We start from the raw sequence: 19210 nt of genomic DNA, 5'->3' as shown, positions 1-19210 counted from the left end.
TGAGCTTAATTAGAATGAGAAGACGATAAACGTGATACTTAACTATTTTAGATTCTGCATTTTGAACTAAAATTTAATGTTCTACAATGCAATTTAAGGGATGGAAAATGAGTCACTCTGGAAATTACTTCGCACTTTATACCAACCAGTTAGATAACATTAACAGGCTACATGTCAACCGAAATGATACACAGACCTGAGATCAGTGAAGGAGGAAGGAAAATATAAAAAGTAACTTCACTTTAAAAAAATGAACTTGACAACTTCTTTTGATGGCGATCAGTGGAAGTTATTGATAATTTAGGGGAAAGATTTCCTGTTCACTATTCGTAGTGAAATAGTAATTGTGTTCCTTGTATCGTAACTATTCTTTATACTGTACTCACAATTTTACTATAAAAAGCATACTGAGGAAATTTCCCCCTATTTAGTAGAAATGAACAAATGTGTTTTATCAAGGAAGTTGCAGGGTTATTTACTGCTGCATATACTATGTTAAAAACAAACCAACCCCGTTTGCAGTACAATGAAGACATTAACCACTTTTTAATCAGGCACAGGCTTTTTATTTATGACTATTGGAACAACAGCTACAAAGAAAAGGTCACAATGCATGTGTCCAAATTTCATTCAATTAAGAAACATTAGGTTCAGAAAGTTTAGCAACAGATATAACATGGAATCTAGGAGTTTAAAAAACCCCCATCTTTCTAAACTATTAAATTTACTAAATAACACTTTTTGTAACATACATACAAGTTACATTTTGTAAACTCATTATTGAAGCAACATGCAAGTAAAATAGTAGATGGTGTCCAGTTTTTGATTCATTTAAAGCCCCTCGTCTAAAGTTTAAGAAACATAATTAATCATAATACAGTACTGTAAAATAAATTAACTTCTACAAAATGTTGTGGTAAAACAGACAAATAGTTAAAGAATAAAATAATTCTATTACAAAATTCAAGTTAACACATCTATATTGAAAAAAAATTCTAAAACATACTACATTAATGCATAATGAGTTTGTCAGTTGTCTACTGACTAGTTACTATCCTCCTGGGGATGGGGGGGGGGGGGGTAAATGGGCTCCGAGGTCGAGTTAGCTCAAAGATAACAAGCCTAGCGAGACAGGAAAAGTGTCAATCCTCCTTGGCAGACTAAATCATTAACCAAACCAGGCAGGTCTTTAGGGCATTGCTAATGATTATCCAGCCAGCCTTATTCATTGATGGTATCTGGAGGGATAGGATTTTCCTACTTGGCTCTAGATAATCCTGCATGAAAATGCCCCAATGGGCAGGATGATCCTAGCTGAAGCACCTGGAAGCTCACCATTGCTCTGCAGGTAAGCAGCATAGCGTTAGTTGGTTACTTAGGTGTGCTTAAATCCTAGTTCTTGCCAACTTGAACTCAAGTTCTCTGGGTTTAGGTAAGTGGGCTGTGTCCTTCAGGGAAATTAACCTGTTATTCGTAATTATTATATCCAATGCATGCCTGGCATATACCCTATGTTTCATATATCTATAGCTTCTGTGCCAATGATCCATAGAAAATTTAGCCATTGATCCACATAGAAAACACTAGCCTTGCCATATGCATCTGCTACCTTACTCTATATTGCCAGCTCATATATATGTTTACCATAAACAAACATTGAATCACTATTGTTAATGGTGTGCGAAATGGTTAAATTTCCATCAAGTGCTACAATCCCCATGGCTGCTAATTTCTAAGGAGTGTGGATCCATAACTGAAATTTGACAAAGTGTGGCACCTGGCCAGAGAATGGTAGTTTGAGTTTAACATTTAGCTGATGTCAAGGAAAAATTTCAGCTAGATCGGAGAAATTAATTTCCAAAATACTATGGAGTGAGAAAAAGACATCAACGCCTGAAGCTCATTCTGACAGACCATGCTCAATTCGTCCTACCACGAGCTCTACCCAAACCACTTAATCTCCTAAGGAAGCAACTGACCAGAAGGAAATTCCAAAAAAGGTAATTTTTCTCCAGCCACAAAAGCTACAAATTTACTATCTATGCTTATAATTCTGCTCATTGTTTTCCATGGGTTATTCATCCATGATCCTAGCAACACATGAACCCTGCCTGTTTCTTGGGTTGGCATGAGCGGGTAGCGATGTGAGGAGATCTTTGTTTTCCATTTATATAAATGATTCAGACATAGACATATGAAGAATGATATAAAAGCTTGATTATGATACCAAATTAGGGGACATGACAAATACTGAAGAAGAATAATGCAAGAAATTGCAGGAGGACATAGGCAAGCTAGGAGAGTGGGCAGATAGATAGCAGATGCAGTTCAGCACAGAAAATATGAAGTTGTAAATTTTGAGCGAACAGTGAAAGGAAGTATATCACAAATGGTAATGTTCTTAAAGTAGAGGAACAGAGGGTGCAGATACATAGATCTTTAAAGGTGGGAGTACAAGTAGAAAAGGAAAATAGGATAGAGTTTTATATATAATGGCAATTAATGCAAAAGCAAAGAAGAAATCTTGATTTTAGGCTACATTTGGGAGTATTGCATACAATTTCAGCACCTATTACTGAAAGGGTATAGCTAATATTCACTAGAACAATACTAGAAATAAAATATAGATGATATGAAGAAAGATGCAAAAACAGGAATTTTTCACAGGCACATAGGTCAATAGGGATCTAAGAGGTTTTTTTTTTATTTTTTTTTTTAAATGAAATGTTTTGAGGGTAAATAGTGAAATATTGTCTCCACTGGTTTGTATAATGGTAACAAGGAGCCAAGACACTCTTATCACAAGAACTAAGGATTTATTTTCATACAGAAAGTTATAATAAAGTCAAATGCTATTGATGACAGATACTATTAACTTCATTTAAAAGTAAACTGGTAAGTATTTGAAAAGGAATAATATAAAAGGCTATAAAGGAAAGGACAGTGAAATAGGATTAGAGTAAATAGCTTCACTTAAGGAGTTAGCACTGATCCTTCGCATCTATCCTTATCCTTTTAACCTACTTATTGAGATATTTGTCCAGATTTTTAAATCAAATCACTCATTAATGCTTTTGCTAGGCGTCTACTGCCCATTTGCACTGCTCTTTAGTGGCGAGCAGAACCTCTAGGCTTAATTTACAGTTGATAATTTTGTACTTGTATCCTCTGCTTACATCCACATTAGCCATGCCTCTGGGCACTTTAAATACTTGAACCACAACCCTTCCATCTCCTGTGTTCCATTGAAAACCATTTAAATGATTTAAACCACTCTTAAGTTAGAGCGCTAAGGGCATGAATCATTCTAAACATTCTCTGGTCTCTTGAGTGCATCAATGTCTGTTTGAAGGTAGGGTACCCCAAAATGCATAGTATTCTTACTAGTTTGTTGTACTTTGACTGTTAAAAATACTGAAAACTTGGAGAGTTGGAAGCTGTGCATTGCATGAACTGAGGAAATGAAAAAGGATATGACAAGCAGGAACAGCAACCTACAACACTTTGGGAGCTGGTGCGGAGAGACACAACGTTTGAGTTCAAGTATTTTTCATGGAACAAGAAAAAAGTTAACATTTTGTTACTACAGTCCTCGCCTTGTTAGAAGCCTCTCCTCACACAATGCAAGAACATTTTACAATGCAAAATGCACTTTTGGAATTGGATCATTAATATCTAGTCAAAACACATGCACTCAATGATTACATTTCAACCCTTTTTGGGAAACATTTGGGCAGATTCAAACTGCTCCAAAAACTCAAATTCCACATCCATTATATTAGTTGCTAGAAAAACTACACAGTGGGACTATTGCAAATGAACCTGTATTTTTAAAATGCAGACAAGAACAGTGATGCAGCCAACTGTATCATTGTATTTCTACATTACAAGCACCGGATCACTTTACAGCAGTAAAGTGCCATACATGCAAGTGAGGAAGATCAGAGTTAACAAGGTTTTTATTTATTAGGTGAAAAAGTTTTCAGGCTTAGTAAGATCTACAAGCTTCTCAGTAACTCGTGGTTATTTTTTTTTGTTTTAAGAATGCGGACAGCAATACACAATTTTGTCAGGGGATACTAAACTGGTTCATTTAGACACGACTGTTAATACACCAGTAGTTAAACCACGAGCTTGGTTCCCAAAGCACACCACCACGAGCTGACAGAAGCTTTGGAAGGTTTTAATTCTCCAGGTGCAGATCAGTCCTGTCAACTATCTGTGGAGAAACACATCTTCCCACTTATAGATGCTCCATCAATAGCCTCTGTGATTTATAGGTCAGAAGTATTAATGAAGACTCAATAACAATCAGCAGCGCATTTTCAAATTAGGAAAATATGTAAACTTTGAGAATAAATAAAGTAAATAAATAAAGGATGGGGGGATAAAAGGAGCTACTTCAGCATGAACATAAGGAAGACCACTGAATATGTTTAGCCTTTAAAGGTTTAACCACTAAATCATAAAGGCCATCTAATTAACTCACTATTCATGAGTATCCCAAAAACAGGTGACATCTGCATCACAGATTTATACGTGGCATGCTTCACAACATCGTGTTTGTGCAAGTCAATAAGCCAAGCATTCCAACAGAGTAACAGGAAATATCTCACCCTGAATGTTAAAGTCAAGTGTTCACTTGATTGCCACAAATTTAATTGGTTGTGCAGAATGGTATGAATAAAGTGCAATATAAAAAGTCTTATGGTGTACATAAATGGAGCCATGGAAGTCTCTTCTGTTTTTTCGGTTCTTGAGTGAAGAATAAATTCAGCTGTTCCCACATGGATCACCTTTGATACAAGACAATAAATAGAGGTTAATTTGGTTCTATTGTCTCTTTTATACTTCTCCCCTACCCTTTCCTGAACATAGTGTCTCGTGGTTCAGTACGGTCCCTTTGGCAGAACCTATGTAACTTGTGGCCATTCTTCACGTGTCCTACATGTGACCATGAAGGCCATCAAAGCAAACCTGATGCTGTCCTCGCTCAACTTGCGCACTAGCCAGGTTCACTGGGTAAGAATAAAGAATTAACCTAGGAATGCTGAGGCTAACTGTAGTAATCCCAATACTCAATTTCTGGCCAAATTAGTACAATATACAGACTGAGCCTGGTCTTGGTCTATATGGCTCAGTAACATACTCCCATCTACCAATGAGCCAACAGAGAAGCCATTTTATTACAATTTTTCAAATTCAGTAGGCTAAAAATCTTTGACTAATGAAATAAGCACCCAAAAAATGCAGAGTGGATAGGGGACATGGTCCTTCCCCACATAGCTGGAAAAGAAAAGCAGCCAGATCACCTAAACTGCTCTTGCACATCCTCTGGCCACTAGCTGGAGAGTGGTAATGGTATAGTCTAGGAAGCAAATCATCTACTTGGCTGGCTTCTTAGCTGGTAAAGGTTTCTGCCATTGGGGTGGAATTTTAAGGTATTGCCAAGATCACTACTACTTAACTTTAGGGAACAGTACAATACAATTTGATTATTGAAAAAAAAAAACATTTGCAGTACAACAAGTATTAGCTTTCTCTTCTTCTCAGTCTCTACCAACGTATCCTTAAGGCTGAACACATTTTTAATTAAAAACTGTTAGAGGCCACAGACAAGTAATTTACAGCATCTACAGATGATCATTCAGAAACTACAGCCTCACATAGTACTTTTCAGAAATTGTCTTTCAAAATTGTATTAAAACATATATCAGCATTATTACTGTGATAGGTTTCAATACATCAATTCTACACATTTCTGTCTAGAAGTACTTTGTTTAAAATCAGTTTGCTAACTGGTACATTTTTCTGCGTATAAAGAACACTTACCTAGTACATTTCGCTTACACAGGGGGCAAGTTTGTTGAAGTAGCAGCCAAGGATCAACACAGTCCCTGTGAAACTCGTGTAGACAAGGCAGCACTCGTAAACACTACAAATAAAAGTTACATTAAATATCTTCAAAGCATTTTCTACCTTTACCAAAAGTGCTTAACCCAATGTTCTAAAGTATAAAGTTTTCATCTCAGAGCAATTTGAATCAAGTGACTTATGCTCAATTATACTGTTGAAGCACGCTATTAAATAACCCTCAATCACATTTCAGCGTGGCTTAATGACCGATTATTAATACGTGACATTAGCTCCTACAATAGCTCATCTAGTTAAGGCAGTGGGCAGCTGAATCACACAGACTAAAGAAGGTACAAAGGAAAAACTAAACGCTGTAAATCTGAAAAAGAAATAGATAATGCTTCAAAGAGTGCCATGGGATCTTTTATATCCAAACAGACAAATGGGACTTTGATGGTTTAATATCTCATCCAAAAGACAACACCTCCGACAATACAGCACTCCTTCAGAACGGCACTGAAGTACCAGCCTAGATTATGTGCTTAAGTCTCTGGAGTGGGGCTTGAACCCACAACCTTCTTACTCACAGATCCACTGAACCACAGCTGATGCTTGTATTCATTTGTATTTAAAGACACTGTGGCTCAAGAAACTCACTGACATATATCTTACAGTAAGAAAGAGACCCAAGCAAAAATAAACATAAGACAGTGAAAGAGAACTCAAATAAATGTTATTTTTAATCATCCTCTTATTCAAATCACAAACTGAAACACACCTGATTTTTATGGAATTCTTCCAAGCACACTGCACAGCTCTCAAGTTCTTGGGACGGTGTTTTCCGTCTTTTATTTGGATAATATTTTCTAGTTTTCAATGCTGATAGTTGCTTTAGGATTTGTTGCTTCAAGCTCATCTGTAAGCAAATAATAGAATGGAGGGATCAATATTAATGCCTTAAAAATAGTATTTAGTCCTTTAATAAGTTTTTAAAGCAGATTGCATTAACATTACTTCAAATAAAGTGAACAAAATAAGATGCATTTTATAACAGAAATATAGACACTATTTTCTAATCAATTTTGTTTTCGAACAGTTATGATTTAAAGTCCATTTTCTTCGACTCAGCAACAGAATATGAAAACTAATAAAATGCAACAAAAATTACATCACAAGAATCATTTCGGTTATAAAATACATTTTCTTAGCAGTTATATCTTCAGCAGAATCGACCCTGTTTAAACAGGGAAGGGACACAAACCTCCATATCTTCAGCGCTTGATTCGTAGTGTCTATATTGCCACTGAGCCTGCACAATGACTCCAGTACATAAGATTAAACCCACCAATAGGATAGTGTTCCACAGCTGCTGCAGATATTTCTGTAAAAATGGAATTAATTTCTCATTATAACTAGACAATTTGGTAGATTACAATTTAATACACATTTATTGTCTGCTTAGAATCTCAAAGGCAATTTATCTAATTTATGAGCCCTCGTGAGGCTTTAGTTTTCTTCATTCTATCACTGCAATTGCAAAATATAGATCACAAAAGGATTTTTCTTCTTTTGCGCTTTTATTTCTCATCCAAATTTTAAAGTTATTTGCTCCAAAATGTTTAAGCTTTCCAACTGAACACACTTTATCAACTAAGGCAGTGCTTAAGTGACCAGATTTCTGACCTCTGCCAATGTTAAATCTGAACCAATTACTAGTTGCTTGATAGCAACATAGGCGGACATACCCTCTGACTTTCCCTTTCTCTTACTGAAAGGGGAGGGCTTGCACCAGAAAACGAAGAATCGGAGTGAAACTGAAAGGAGATTATTACATTCCTTACCTGAACCTGTGAGCTGTTCTCTCCTGTACAAATCACTCCTTGCCATTCCCCATACAGACCACCTCGTGAACGCCCACAGGTTGACCACAATGTTAGTGTTACTCCCTGATACAAAAAAAAACACACGGATTTCCAATCCAAGACTCCTTTTTAACAATGCTGATTCTTTAAAGCATTTAAAAAGCACTTCCTGAGAAGCCTGGGGCACACTATCTCACTTCATTATTTTGGAATTGTTGAAACTCTACTTTTCACTCTGCCCAGTGATTTGGGAGTAGGTGGTTTGTTTTTGGTAGTCCCAAACCAGAGGGAATACATAATGGAAATTTGGATGCAATCCCAATTCACAGTCCCCACAAATTCCTGCTATATGCTCCAAGTTTATTAACCGCTTCACAGAGTGCTAAATACAAAAATATACCTTGATTTTTGTCCCATTTTTAATGCATTCCTTCTGCCCCTCTTTAGCTCCAACTGCACCATGTGATATTCCCCAACCAAGAAAATGGGCAAGCTACTTGGTTACAGGCCTATGGTCACTTGAGCTCACTACCACAGGCTGCATGAGAGCAGTCTACAATGGTGCACAATGGAGAAGCACCTGGTTTCTGCTTAATTGACCAAGACAATCTCAAACCACTGATGCTGAATAAGGTTTACATTAGGATATTAATATGTCATCACTGCACTGAATGAATCAATTCAATTTGATGGTTCACAAAGTTTAATAAGTTAGTCCAATGTACAGTATACTTTTAACAGAGTATTAAACCAACATTTCTTTGAAAATATTATAATGCCAAAAGACTTCTGTACAGTGAAATTACCCTGGATTTTGATTTAACCGTAAATTCTCCACACTGGCAGCTTTCTTGATGGTCCAACGAGTTTAGTCAGGGAGTAGCTAAACCAGAGGTTAAGAAAGCTCAATCTCTGGTTTGTGATGAGTTAGCTGACCTCAGCCAGGGCAGCTGGTAGGGCTCTACAATTTACCTCAGTGCCCTGGGTTAGAAAGGAGACAATTGTCCAGGGTTGTTACTCCTGATATTAGTAACCACTCATGGACATTTGCTTGGGTGGGTATTGGGGAAGGCAGGATCAGCCTCTGTGGCAATGTTCCTGAGGCTGAATAGCCTGCCCATGCTCATTGTCAAATATCACACATATTCAACCGGCACTGTTGGAACGGTACCACAGCAAGGAATCAACATCTTCAGAACAGAAGGGAAAAAACTGTCCGTGCAAAAGCAAGAAAATAAAGGAAAAGTTTTTGTATCCTCAAACGAGTGCCATCCACTCAATACCCCGTGGCCTCCCAAAAGTGAACAAAACTGACATGTTTAGTACTTTAACACAATAGCAAAATACTGTGGATGTTGGAAATCTGAAATAACAACAGAAAATGCTGGAAATACTCAGCAGGCCAGGCAGTATCCGTGGAGAGAGAAACAGAGTTAACGTTTCAGGTCTGGGACCCTTCATCAGAACTGGAAAAAGCTGGAGATGTAACAGATATTAAGCAGGTGCAGAGACGGTGGGGGGGGGGGGGGGGGGAGGAATTGAAAGAACATACTGTGCTTATGTAAGAGGCAGGAAAGATAAAATATGTTGCAAATGGGAATGGCAAAATCATACAGCATGAAAAATGGGGGCAGGGATTATTGTCTGAAATTGTTGAACTCGATGTTAAGTCTGGAAGGCTGTAAAGTGCCCAATCGAAAGATGAGCTTCATTGGAATAATGTAATAGGCAGAGGACAGAGAGATCAGAGTGGGAGTGAAGCGGAGAATTAAAGTGACAGGCGACCGGAAGCTCAGGGTCACCCTTACGGACTGAACGGAGGTGTTCTGCAAAGTGGTCGCCCAATCTGCGTTTGGTCTCCCCAATGTAGAGGAGACTGCATCGTGAGCAGCGAATACAGTATATTAAATTGCAAGAAGTACAAGTAAATTGCTGTTTCACCTGGAAGGGGTGTTTGGGGCCCTGGACAGTGGGAAGGGAGGAGATAAAAGGGCATGTGTTGCATCTCCTGCGGACTGAACATCGAATTCAACAATTTCAGACAATAATCCCTGCCCCCATTTTTCATGCTGTATGATTTTGCCATTCCCATTTGCAACATTTTATCTTTCCTGCCTCTTACATAAGCACAATATATTCCTTCAATTCCTTCCTCCCCTCCTAAACCAACCCCCCCCACCCCGTCTCTGCACCTGCTTAATATCTGTTACATCTACAACTTTTTCCAGTTCTGATGAAGAGTCCCAGACCTGAAACGTTAACTCTGTTTCTCTCTCCACGGATGCTGCCTGGCCTGCTGAGTATTTCCAGCATTTTCTGTTGTTATTTATGTTTACTACTTTGTCCATATATAACAGACACGGTCTGCATTGTACTGACTGTAAAATCCCAGTGTGAATTTTGGATAGTTCACAAGCTGCAAACCTGGGGTGTGACTTATCGAATATTTTTACTGGCCAGCTGGCTGGCCTCAATCAAAGTCATGGATACATTTTATGATTATTCAGCAATCATACATACTACAGGCTCCAAACATCTTAAATAAAATAAAATATGACATACCAGATTGTCCTGAATTATGCTTTTAAAGGTTATTTTGGCAGATGCACGAAGACCGCTGCAATTCAAAAGGATTTCAATGAAAGTTAACTTTTGCATGTCTAAGATTTGTATATTTATCAATCTAAGTGAAAGTAAAATTAAAGACATTGTATCCAAGCAGCAATATGCACACACCACCATCCCTCCTATCCTTCTTTTAAGGTACCCGTTGCATCATTAAAGAATAGCAGCAGTTCATTGCCGCTGCAGTTCTTCAATGGAGTAAAGTGTGGCAGCGCAGGGAATAATGTACCCTCAGCTTTAAAATGAGTAGTATTTACCGAAGACATTGATGTGGTTGAGGTTAAATATGATTGCACTTCAAAGAAATTCAGCGTGTGAAGTTATTTGAGACCTTTCTAAGAGGCGTGATAAGGTGCTATATAAATGAAAGTTTTTCCTATTGCTTGGTAAATTGTATGTTATGATTTATATAGCTTTAGGTTTGAATGCTGGATTTTGGGGCCAACATGTCCAAAAATACATTAATGAACCAATTTTACATGAAATGTGGGGGGGGCAAATAGACAAGGCCAGCGTACTTTTTTTTTTTTTTTTTTAAACTGTAGTTAACTTTTGCCGCTATTATTCACTTTTCAGGATTTTATTATATCTGGACTTAAAAAAGAGCCAAAGTTCCGAGGCTTTGTGGTGCTGCGGTGTGCCTTGCTATCCAATAGGAGAGGGATTCCTACTCATCATTCTCCGCAAGGCAAGTTCCAGATATCAGCCATACTATCTGGAGAAGATGCAGAGCAGCAGGCAGACATGTCCTCAAAGAGAGGGGGAGAAAAAGCACGATCGGTTCAGCCAATCTCACTCACCTCCTAGGTGGACTTAGTAAGGTCTGGGTGCTGATTGTGGGCCCTTTATAGCATGGGATGGTAAGTGCTGCAGAGTCCACCACACAAGAGGGAATGGGGAAAAATAATGACACTGTACCAAAAAAAACTCAAAGAATTCCAAATTCATTTTTAACAACATTAACTAATAAAAAATAAAATACACAGCACTCCTGTGTTAATTTGTTGATTTTATGAGATGATCTGTAAAACAAAGCCATAAGGTGTGCACTATTTCTAGTTGTTAAACAATTAAATAACAAAACTGAAGTGCTGCAATGTGTTAATGGTTTCTTTTGTGTTAAAATAAATAGATTTTAGCAAAAAATATTTCACAGCATAATATTACACAATATCTTGCACTGACTACACTCTGTGATGGCTAAATGAAAAAGATACGCACTCTATAAAAATGAACAGAATCACGCATTGTCTTACCTTAATAGGGCTCCCAGAAGTTTGGTTACATTTTCAGAGCTCTGCATTACAACCACAGGTTTAGAAAGCACCTGGGAGATGTCCATCTTATAAAAAATACAAATAATAATTATTTCACTATGTCAAGAATTCATTTGTGAATTATGAAATGCTCAGAAAAAGACAATTTTAAAAATATTTTTCAGAGCAAAAGATAAATACGTGCGGTAAAACAATTCACATCTCACTATTACCATCTGGTTAGAACAAAAGAAATTGCAGCTACCGGTACTCTTAGTAACAGAAAGGCTAGGTTGGCCGAGAAATAGTTTCAGCCTTTACTATGAAGCCCTAAAACAAACTGAAATTTGAAGCCTAAATAACAGTAAGTTTAAAGGAATCAACACAAATATTTTAATCATTCTGAATAGACTATCTGATTGTACAATATATGTTATTATGTATAGTATGGGAGCAAATACTTTTTTGAATTACCTCAGTTAAGGCGTTTTGATTTAAAACCAGAATTAACAGGGCAGACGCTCCCAGAACAAGTGCTCTTTTCATCTGCAACAAACAGAAGCCATCTTTTACTGGAGAGGTCAGACAGCAATTATGGCACTAAGCATGACTAAATTGCATCTATAAAACATCAGAACAATCAGCAGCCTATATTTTGCTGCAAATGGAAAAAATGATCCTTCCGAATTCCGTTACTAAATTATGAGCCATCACCTGCCATAATTTTCTATTGTAACCTTAAGCGGTAGTATATTATGTAAATTATATTATTTACTTGGAAAAGATCAATAGATCCTCTAGTTTTATCATTTCTGAATAATGAAGCTTAAAAGTAATGTACACCAAATTCAGCATCGTCACCTCTGGTCAGGTTTCAGTGACAAATACAATATGGAAATGAGCAGCTATCTGTGAAACTGGGCCAGGTCCCAGGGTTAGGGTTACCAACCCTCCAGGAATTCCCTGGAGTCTCCAGGAATTCCCTGGAGTCACCAGGAATTAAGGGTTAATCTCTGACGCTGTTGCAAGCAACCCAGAAGAAAATTCATAGGGGCATTAAAGAAACAATTGTGTGTTTTTTCCCCCCATTTTCTTTGAGCACTTTTGGTTTTTAGTTATAAAGATATTGGAGATGGGGGGGGTGGGTGGAGGCTGTTTGACAGGGTGGGGCGGTTGGAGGCTGCAGGCGATTTGATGAAACTTCCAGGAATATATTCAACCAGAGTTGGCAACCCTACGCAGTGTGGGGATCTACAGCAATAGGGCATTCCTGCACCAGCAATGATCCAAGAGACAGGCCTGCTAGAAGGACAGGAATGCATTTCCCTATTCATTTTTTTTTTTAATGATCTTTTCCTTAAGTTTGTTTTATTATAAAAGTCCTTCCATTAGTGTGATTTCTGCTCCTATTGCAGGAAGAGATCACTTCTTTATAACTGCATAACTCCTGTTGAAAATGTTCTTTGAAAGAGTTACAATAAATTTCATGGAAGAAATGTATTTTTTAAAATATAAATTTATAATAAATATTCTAAGAATCAAATTCAATCTTAGGAAAGCATAATTCAGTTATCAATATAAATGCTATGTGCAAAACTGTTCCTTACTTGTAAACACAAAGTTACTCTGCTCAAAATCTTTGCCAAGCTAAAGCTGCATTGTCCGCAAAGTGAAGAGTCAGTCAATATAAAATGTAGCAAATAAGCTAAAACTGAAAAAGCAAATATCATCTTGGCAACCAGTTGAATATAAAATCAAAAAGAGAGTCTCCTATGGTGGACGAATATATGATCGTTAGTAAATCTGTTCTGCACAATAGCTAGCTTGCCAGTTGTCCGTGGTGTTGCAGGCGCACACTTTATATTTCTGTACAGCTTACTGAGTACCTTAATTTTAGGATTCACCTTATTATGTCAAGTGTTCTTGAATTTTATATTTCTATCAATTTCAGTTTATGGAAGTGTGCAGCTTTAAATGCACCAGGAAAACCAACATTACAAGTGGGTCAGCAAAGAAAGAGCCTCATGAATGCAACAAATACATCTGCCTTTCCAGAGGAATGTGGTGAATAGCAGCTTTATAGAAACATAGAAGATAGGAGCAGGAGTAGGCCATTCGGCCCCTCAAGCCCGCTCCGCCATTTAATGAGATCATGGCTGATCATCCAAATTCAGTACCCTGTCCCTGCTTTCTCCCCATATCCCTTTAGCCTTAAGAAATATATCTAACTCCTTTTTAAATATATTTAATGAATTGGCCTCAACTGCCTTCTGTGGTAGAGAATTCCACAGGTTCACCACTCTCTGGGTGAAGAAATTCCTCTTCATCTCTGTCCTAAATGGCTTGCCCCTTATCCTTAGACTGTGACCCCTGGTTCTGGACTCCCCCGCCATCAGGAACATCCTTCCTGCATCTAGTCTGTCTAGTCCTGTTAGAATTTTATAAGTTTCAATGAGATCCCCTCTCATTCTTCTAAACTCTAGCGAATACAAGCCCAATCTCTCTTCATACGTCATTCCTGCCATCCGAGGTATCAGTCTGGTGAATCTTTGCTGCACTCCCTCCATGGCAAGAGATAAGGCGACCAAAACTGCACGCAATACTCAAGGTGTGGTCTCACCAAAGCCCTGTACAACTGCAGCAAGACATCCTTGCTCCTGTACTCTAATCCTCTCGCTATGCCTTCTTAACCGCCTGCTGCACCTGCATGCTTACCTTCAGCGACTGGTGCACAAGGACACCCAGGTCTCGTTGCACTTCCCCTTTTCCCAATCTATTGCTGTTCAGATAATAATCTGTCTTCCTGTTTTTGCCACCAAAGTGGATAACCTCGCATTTATCCACATTATACTGCATCTGCCATGCATTTGCCCAATCACCCAACCTGTCCAAATCATACTGGAGTTTCTCTGCATCCTCCTCACAGCACACACGCCCACCCAGCTTTGTGTCGTCTGTAAACTTGGAGATATTACATATAGTTCCCTCGTCTAGATCATTAATATATATTGTGAATAACTGGTGTCCTAGCACTGATCCCTGCGGTATCCCACTAGTCACTGCCTGCCACTCGGAAAAAGACCCGTTTATTCCAACTTTGAACTTACATGGCACATTTTTTCAAGCAGCAACTGATGAACATTGTTTGATTTAAATATGTTGGAAATCAATTAAAATACAGGCAGTTCCACAGTGACAACACAAGAGCACTGGATTTCTGACTTGGAGGCCCAAGTTTGAATCCCCATCTCAAATGGTACATACACTTGGGCTTTTCCTAGAGTAAGAACTTGCCAGTGGCCTCACATGTTGTCTTTAGATAAGAGGGATAAACAGAGTGGAGAAGCAACTCATTGAAAATAAATTCCGAGTGACAGATTTTGCTTAATGAAGAAAAGTTAATAAACTCTGTCTTTCACCAGGGGACTCGTTAACAGGTTTAACTGCAATTAGTGTCACCTATAATTAAAATATTTATAAATAAACTTGTGACAATAACCCCCAATTAAATTTGGGGTGATGGGAACTAAATGCACACCCATGACTCCACATATTTAGACAGCTCTGCAATGCTATAAGTGCTACAGCACTCTTATGTGCCCCAAATAGGATTGCGTATACTGATTTAGGGATTGTCTTTTTAAAGTGTATATCTGTAATAAACAGGAAGGGACTCATTACTCCAGATTAGATTTTTCTGCATTAATTGTGCAGCTGCTTCAAAGAGTTATTTACCAGAAAATTAAAAAAAAAGTGTACACAATTTAAATTAAATGCACATAATTCAAGGCTGTTTATTTTACCCAGAAAAATATTTATTTTGAAACTAATTATAGACATAGTCTGCAGTACTGTTGCTGCTAATGTCTGAGAATGTACAAATAGGCAGGGTTATTGAAAGGCTATTCAGAACATGGAGAGACTGAAGATAATCTCAACAGGGAGGACGATGGTATAGCTTGAGTGCAGATCAGAGAGGTCATCACATAAGTATGAAAGGAACATAGGATTAATTCCTACAAAAGCAAACCACACTGTACTATATGAATTAGAGACTTGGCTTAGTAAACTGGGGTTTAACAAGGTATGACTGTAATTTTTCAAGACATATTGTATTACTTGCCTTACTAACAACTGCTGCAGCAAATGACTCCTGCTTGCTGCTCCCTTTTACTTCAACCTGCTCTTCATCAACAGGCACAACTCCAATCCACTTCTCTCCAACATTTGGCCTGATGTCCAACTGTTCATCTTTAACCTTAAAAATAACCAATAACTCTGCATTCTCATCATCTAATTTTAACATAGTTTTATTAAAAGACTACATCTGACACAGGGGAAAATTACATTCCCAATTTCTTAAAGCATGATTTATAAATGTAACAATATCATGCTTTTTTGGGAGAAAAAAAAAGTTATGCAGCTTTAGGAACTTTAAGCTCACACACTTTACATGGAAATACTTAGCCACTTTGTAATATGACTGTCCTCCCATTCAGAGAACTTTTAATCATTCCCTTGTAGTTTGGTCGTATATTTAGTCCAAACAGTAAATGAAAAATAACTGAACTTTTCCAATTGGCCACCAATCTAAATTTAATCTGGTGGCCATAAACGAGTGTAACGTGGACTCACAATATACCACATGTCGATTCAGGAGCCTGGCCATCCACTGATGGTTCATGTCCTACTTTTGGTCAGTCCAGGTGTATCTATCAGATCAGGGGAAGGTAAACATTGTGCAATATTGTAGGCTGGTTAATTGGGCATGTACAGTTATATACTGTAGTGCTTAGCAGCAACTTCCAATAATACATGAACACCGCAGCAATTCATCGCTTTATACACCTCTATGTTTGTGGGCCTAAAATTTTAACAGTCAGATCCAGTACTAGAATGCTAGCAAAAACAATATATTAAAATGTTAGCAACTTCTTACACATGCAATTCACAATAAAGTAGAATGTCAAGTTCCAGCAAAACTGGAAAAATACCAGTGTCTACGCTGCAGACACAATAAGATAATGCCTCAAAGTTAGGATTTTCAACAGAATAGAGACCAGTACCGTAGCAATGGACCAGTTACAAAGGAGGCATGACTGGTCTGACAGACAATCAAGTGTGGTCAAATAGGTTCCGTTTGTAGACATTTTTTGCAAGCCATCATGAACTACACAACTGTGTATAAAAAGTACAGATTTTTTAGTTTCTACTATGCTGGCAGTCCAACATTTAATAAAAACACTGCAGACCAATAGCATCTCTGCACTACAGTCCTGGTGGTAACTGTTCTGCGTTTTCTAGGAAATATGGACAGTTCTTGTATATATGATAGCTCCCTAACCAATTAAAATGAAATAACATACTCGGTCTCTAATAGCCCAGCTGGTTCACTGAAATCCTACATTTGGGGATTTTCAAGATGGGAGACTAGCATGGTTTAAAGGGGAAGGGGGTATACAGGTGTCTGAAAGAGCATACCATCAAAATGTAGGAACAGAATGCAGCCCTTCGAGCCTGCTCTGCCATTCAATAAGATCATGGCTGATCTTCTATTTCAAATCCATCTTCTCACACTATCCCCATTTCACTTGATTCCCTCAGTATCCAAAAATCTATTGGTCTCTATCTTGAATATGCTCAACGACTGAGCATCCACAGCCCTCTGGGGTAGAGAATTCCAAAGATTCACAACCCTTTGAGTGAAGAAATTGCCCCACATCTCAGTCCTAAATGGTTGACCCCTTATTCTGAGACTGTGACCCCTAATTCCAGATTTCCCAGGCAGAGGGAACACCTTCCCAACATCTACCTTGTCAAGCCCTTTAAGAATTGTATATGTTTCAATGAGATCACCTCTCATTCTTCTAAACTCTAGAGAATATTGACCCAGTCTACTCAATCTATCCTCATAGGACAATCCACTCATCCCTGGAATTAGTCTAGTAAACCTATGTTGCACTCACTCCAGGGCAAATATATCCTTCCTTAAGTAAGGAGGCCAAAACTCTACACAGTACTCCAGGTGTGGTCTCACCAAGGCCCTAACCCTTTTGTAATAAAGGCTAACATAACATTTGCTTTCCTAATTGCTTGCTGTACCTACAAGTTAACTTTCTGTGATTTGTGTACAAGGACACCCAACCCTCTGAATACCAACATTTCCTAGTCTCTCACCATTTAAAAAATATTCTGCTTTTCTATTACTTGTCATTCTGTAGCTCGCCATTAAAAACATTGTTCCAATTGGATGAAAGGCCATACAAGAGTACAATACTCAACTATCCAATTTCTTCCATCTGTAATTGAAACACATTTTGAATCACCTGGATTGATTAATATTGCATCGTTATCAGATTACCATTTGCAGAGGATAAAACTAAATTGCACTTTCAACAAGATTGACCATAATTCACTCATTTAAAAAAATCAAGTGCAACAAATTCATGGTCCCACGACTGATGTGATGCAATGTTTTGCAACTAGAAAACGTGATCATTGAAAAAAATTGTCAATAACTGGCATTTCTCAGTCTGTTGGTGTAAACAAATCATTCGGGAGTGGTGCTTTGAGTATTTTGAAAAGTGGGCTGAACGAAGCACGTTATTTGGTCAGGTCACTGATGATCTGGGTATTCTGCATTCATATCCAAGGATTCTTGTGGGGGGTTGGGGAGGAGGGGCGGCTGATGCAGATTCTGTAGAAAGATTAAAGCATCGACGATAACGTTTTATGCATCTGGCATCCACAAATGGACGCAATGCAGCACTTACTAATATTAAGCTTCCTTCTAAGCTGTCCTGGTTATGTTTGGGAAAGGCGCGCAGCCCCTGGTTACCTTGGCCGGGGCTGTCAGAGCCGCTGCCAAGCGCTAACACGGTCCCCTGCAGCCGGTAACTGCTGCCCGACTTGAAGCCAAACTCGGCAGACCAGCCTCTTCGAGAATCCATCAGGAAAACATCCACCAAGGCTACTTTCTCGGCTGCCACCGCGCACCAGTGGAAGAAGTAGCCGGCGAGGAGCGAGTAAAAGCCGAGCCGCTTCCAAGAGCCCACCGCCATTTTCTGTCCCTCGCCCATCGAGAGACGTCACCTGTCAATCAGAGCGCGACAGCTTCCGGGTCAGCGGCTCCGGTGACCGGATCCTCCGCGCGTTACCGGGGCAACGCCGTCAGCCGCCGAGACGGCCTGACTCTGGCTGGCTGCTGGTGCCATAAAGATGACGAGCGTCAGAAGCAGTCAAGGAGGATAAAAGATCCTCAGTGCAATGTGTGTTGGGACCAGGGAACCTCAAACGCCTAAATAGGAACAGCTCGCTCTATCTTGCCTGCTCCTAGTGTCCGGGAGCCTCTAGGTCGCCCTCTCTGGTGGATGAGGAAGGAGTCTGGTTGGATCACTGTCCCATTTTAAATAAATATTTTGGGGACATGTGATTAAAAACTGAGCAACATCACAAGATCACCCCATCTGACGAATACGGTTTTGGCCCATTTAATTTTACTGGTTAGGTATGAAGATTCCGTTTATCGGCTTTACAAGTTTGTACATTTACAGGGGTGTCCTAACGGAGCCTGGGCCCTGAATATGCTGTTACCTGAGTATTTTTCAGTAT

General features: G+C 38.7%; 1 protein-coding gene across 2 annotated transcripts; it reads right to left on the bottom strand.

Annotated features, from left to right (window-relative positions):
- Positions 1–543: 543 nt before the first annotated feature.
- rnf215 (ring finger protein 215) lies at positions 544–18922 on the bottom strand. 2 transcript variants are annotated; one of them, XM_085961548.1, is made up of 10 exons: positions 18373–18922; positions 15723–15857; positions 12074–12145; positions 11600–11685; positions 10281–10335; positions 7698–7802; positions 7118–7237; positions 6635–6772; positions 5833–5935; positions 544–4796 (listed from the first exon to the last, which is right to left on the bottom strand). In XM_085961548.1, the coding sequence occupies exons 1-10, from the start codon at positions 18676–18678 to the stop codon at positions 4774–4776; spliced, it is 1143 nt and encodes a 380-aa protein (XP_085817674.1). In that variant the 5' UTR covers positions 18679–18922; the 3' UTR covers positions 544–4773. The 2 variants fall into 2 exon arrangements, with proteins under 2 accessions (XP_085817674.1, XP_085817675.1); XM_085961549.1 differs by lacking the exon at positions 7698–7802 and having other exon boundaries at positions 18373–18917.
- Positions 18923–19210: the final 288 nt, after the last annotated feature.

Source organism: Somniosus microcephalus, chromosome 19 (assembly GCF_052327205.1).
Source record: "Somniosus microcephalus isolate GS21.2 chromosome 19, FLI_Smic_1.0, whole genome shotgun sequence".
Classification (NCBI taxonomy): domain Eukaryota; kingdom Metazoa; phylum Chordata; class Chondrichthyes; order Squaliformes; family Somniosidae; genus Somniosus; species Somniosus microcephalus.
This window is presented reverse-complemented; position numbering and strand designations above follow the sequence as displayed.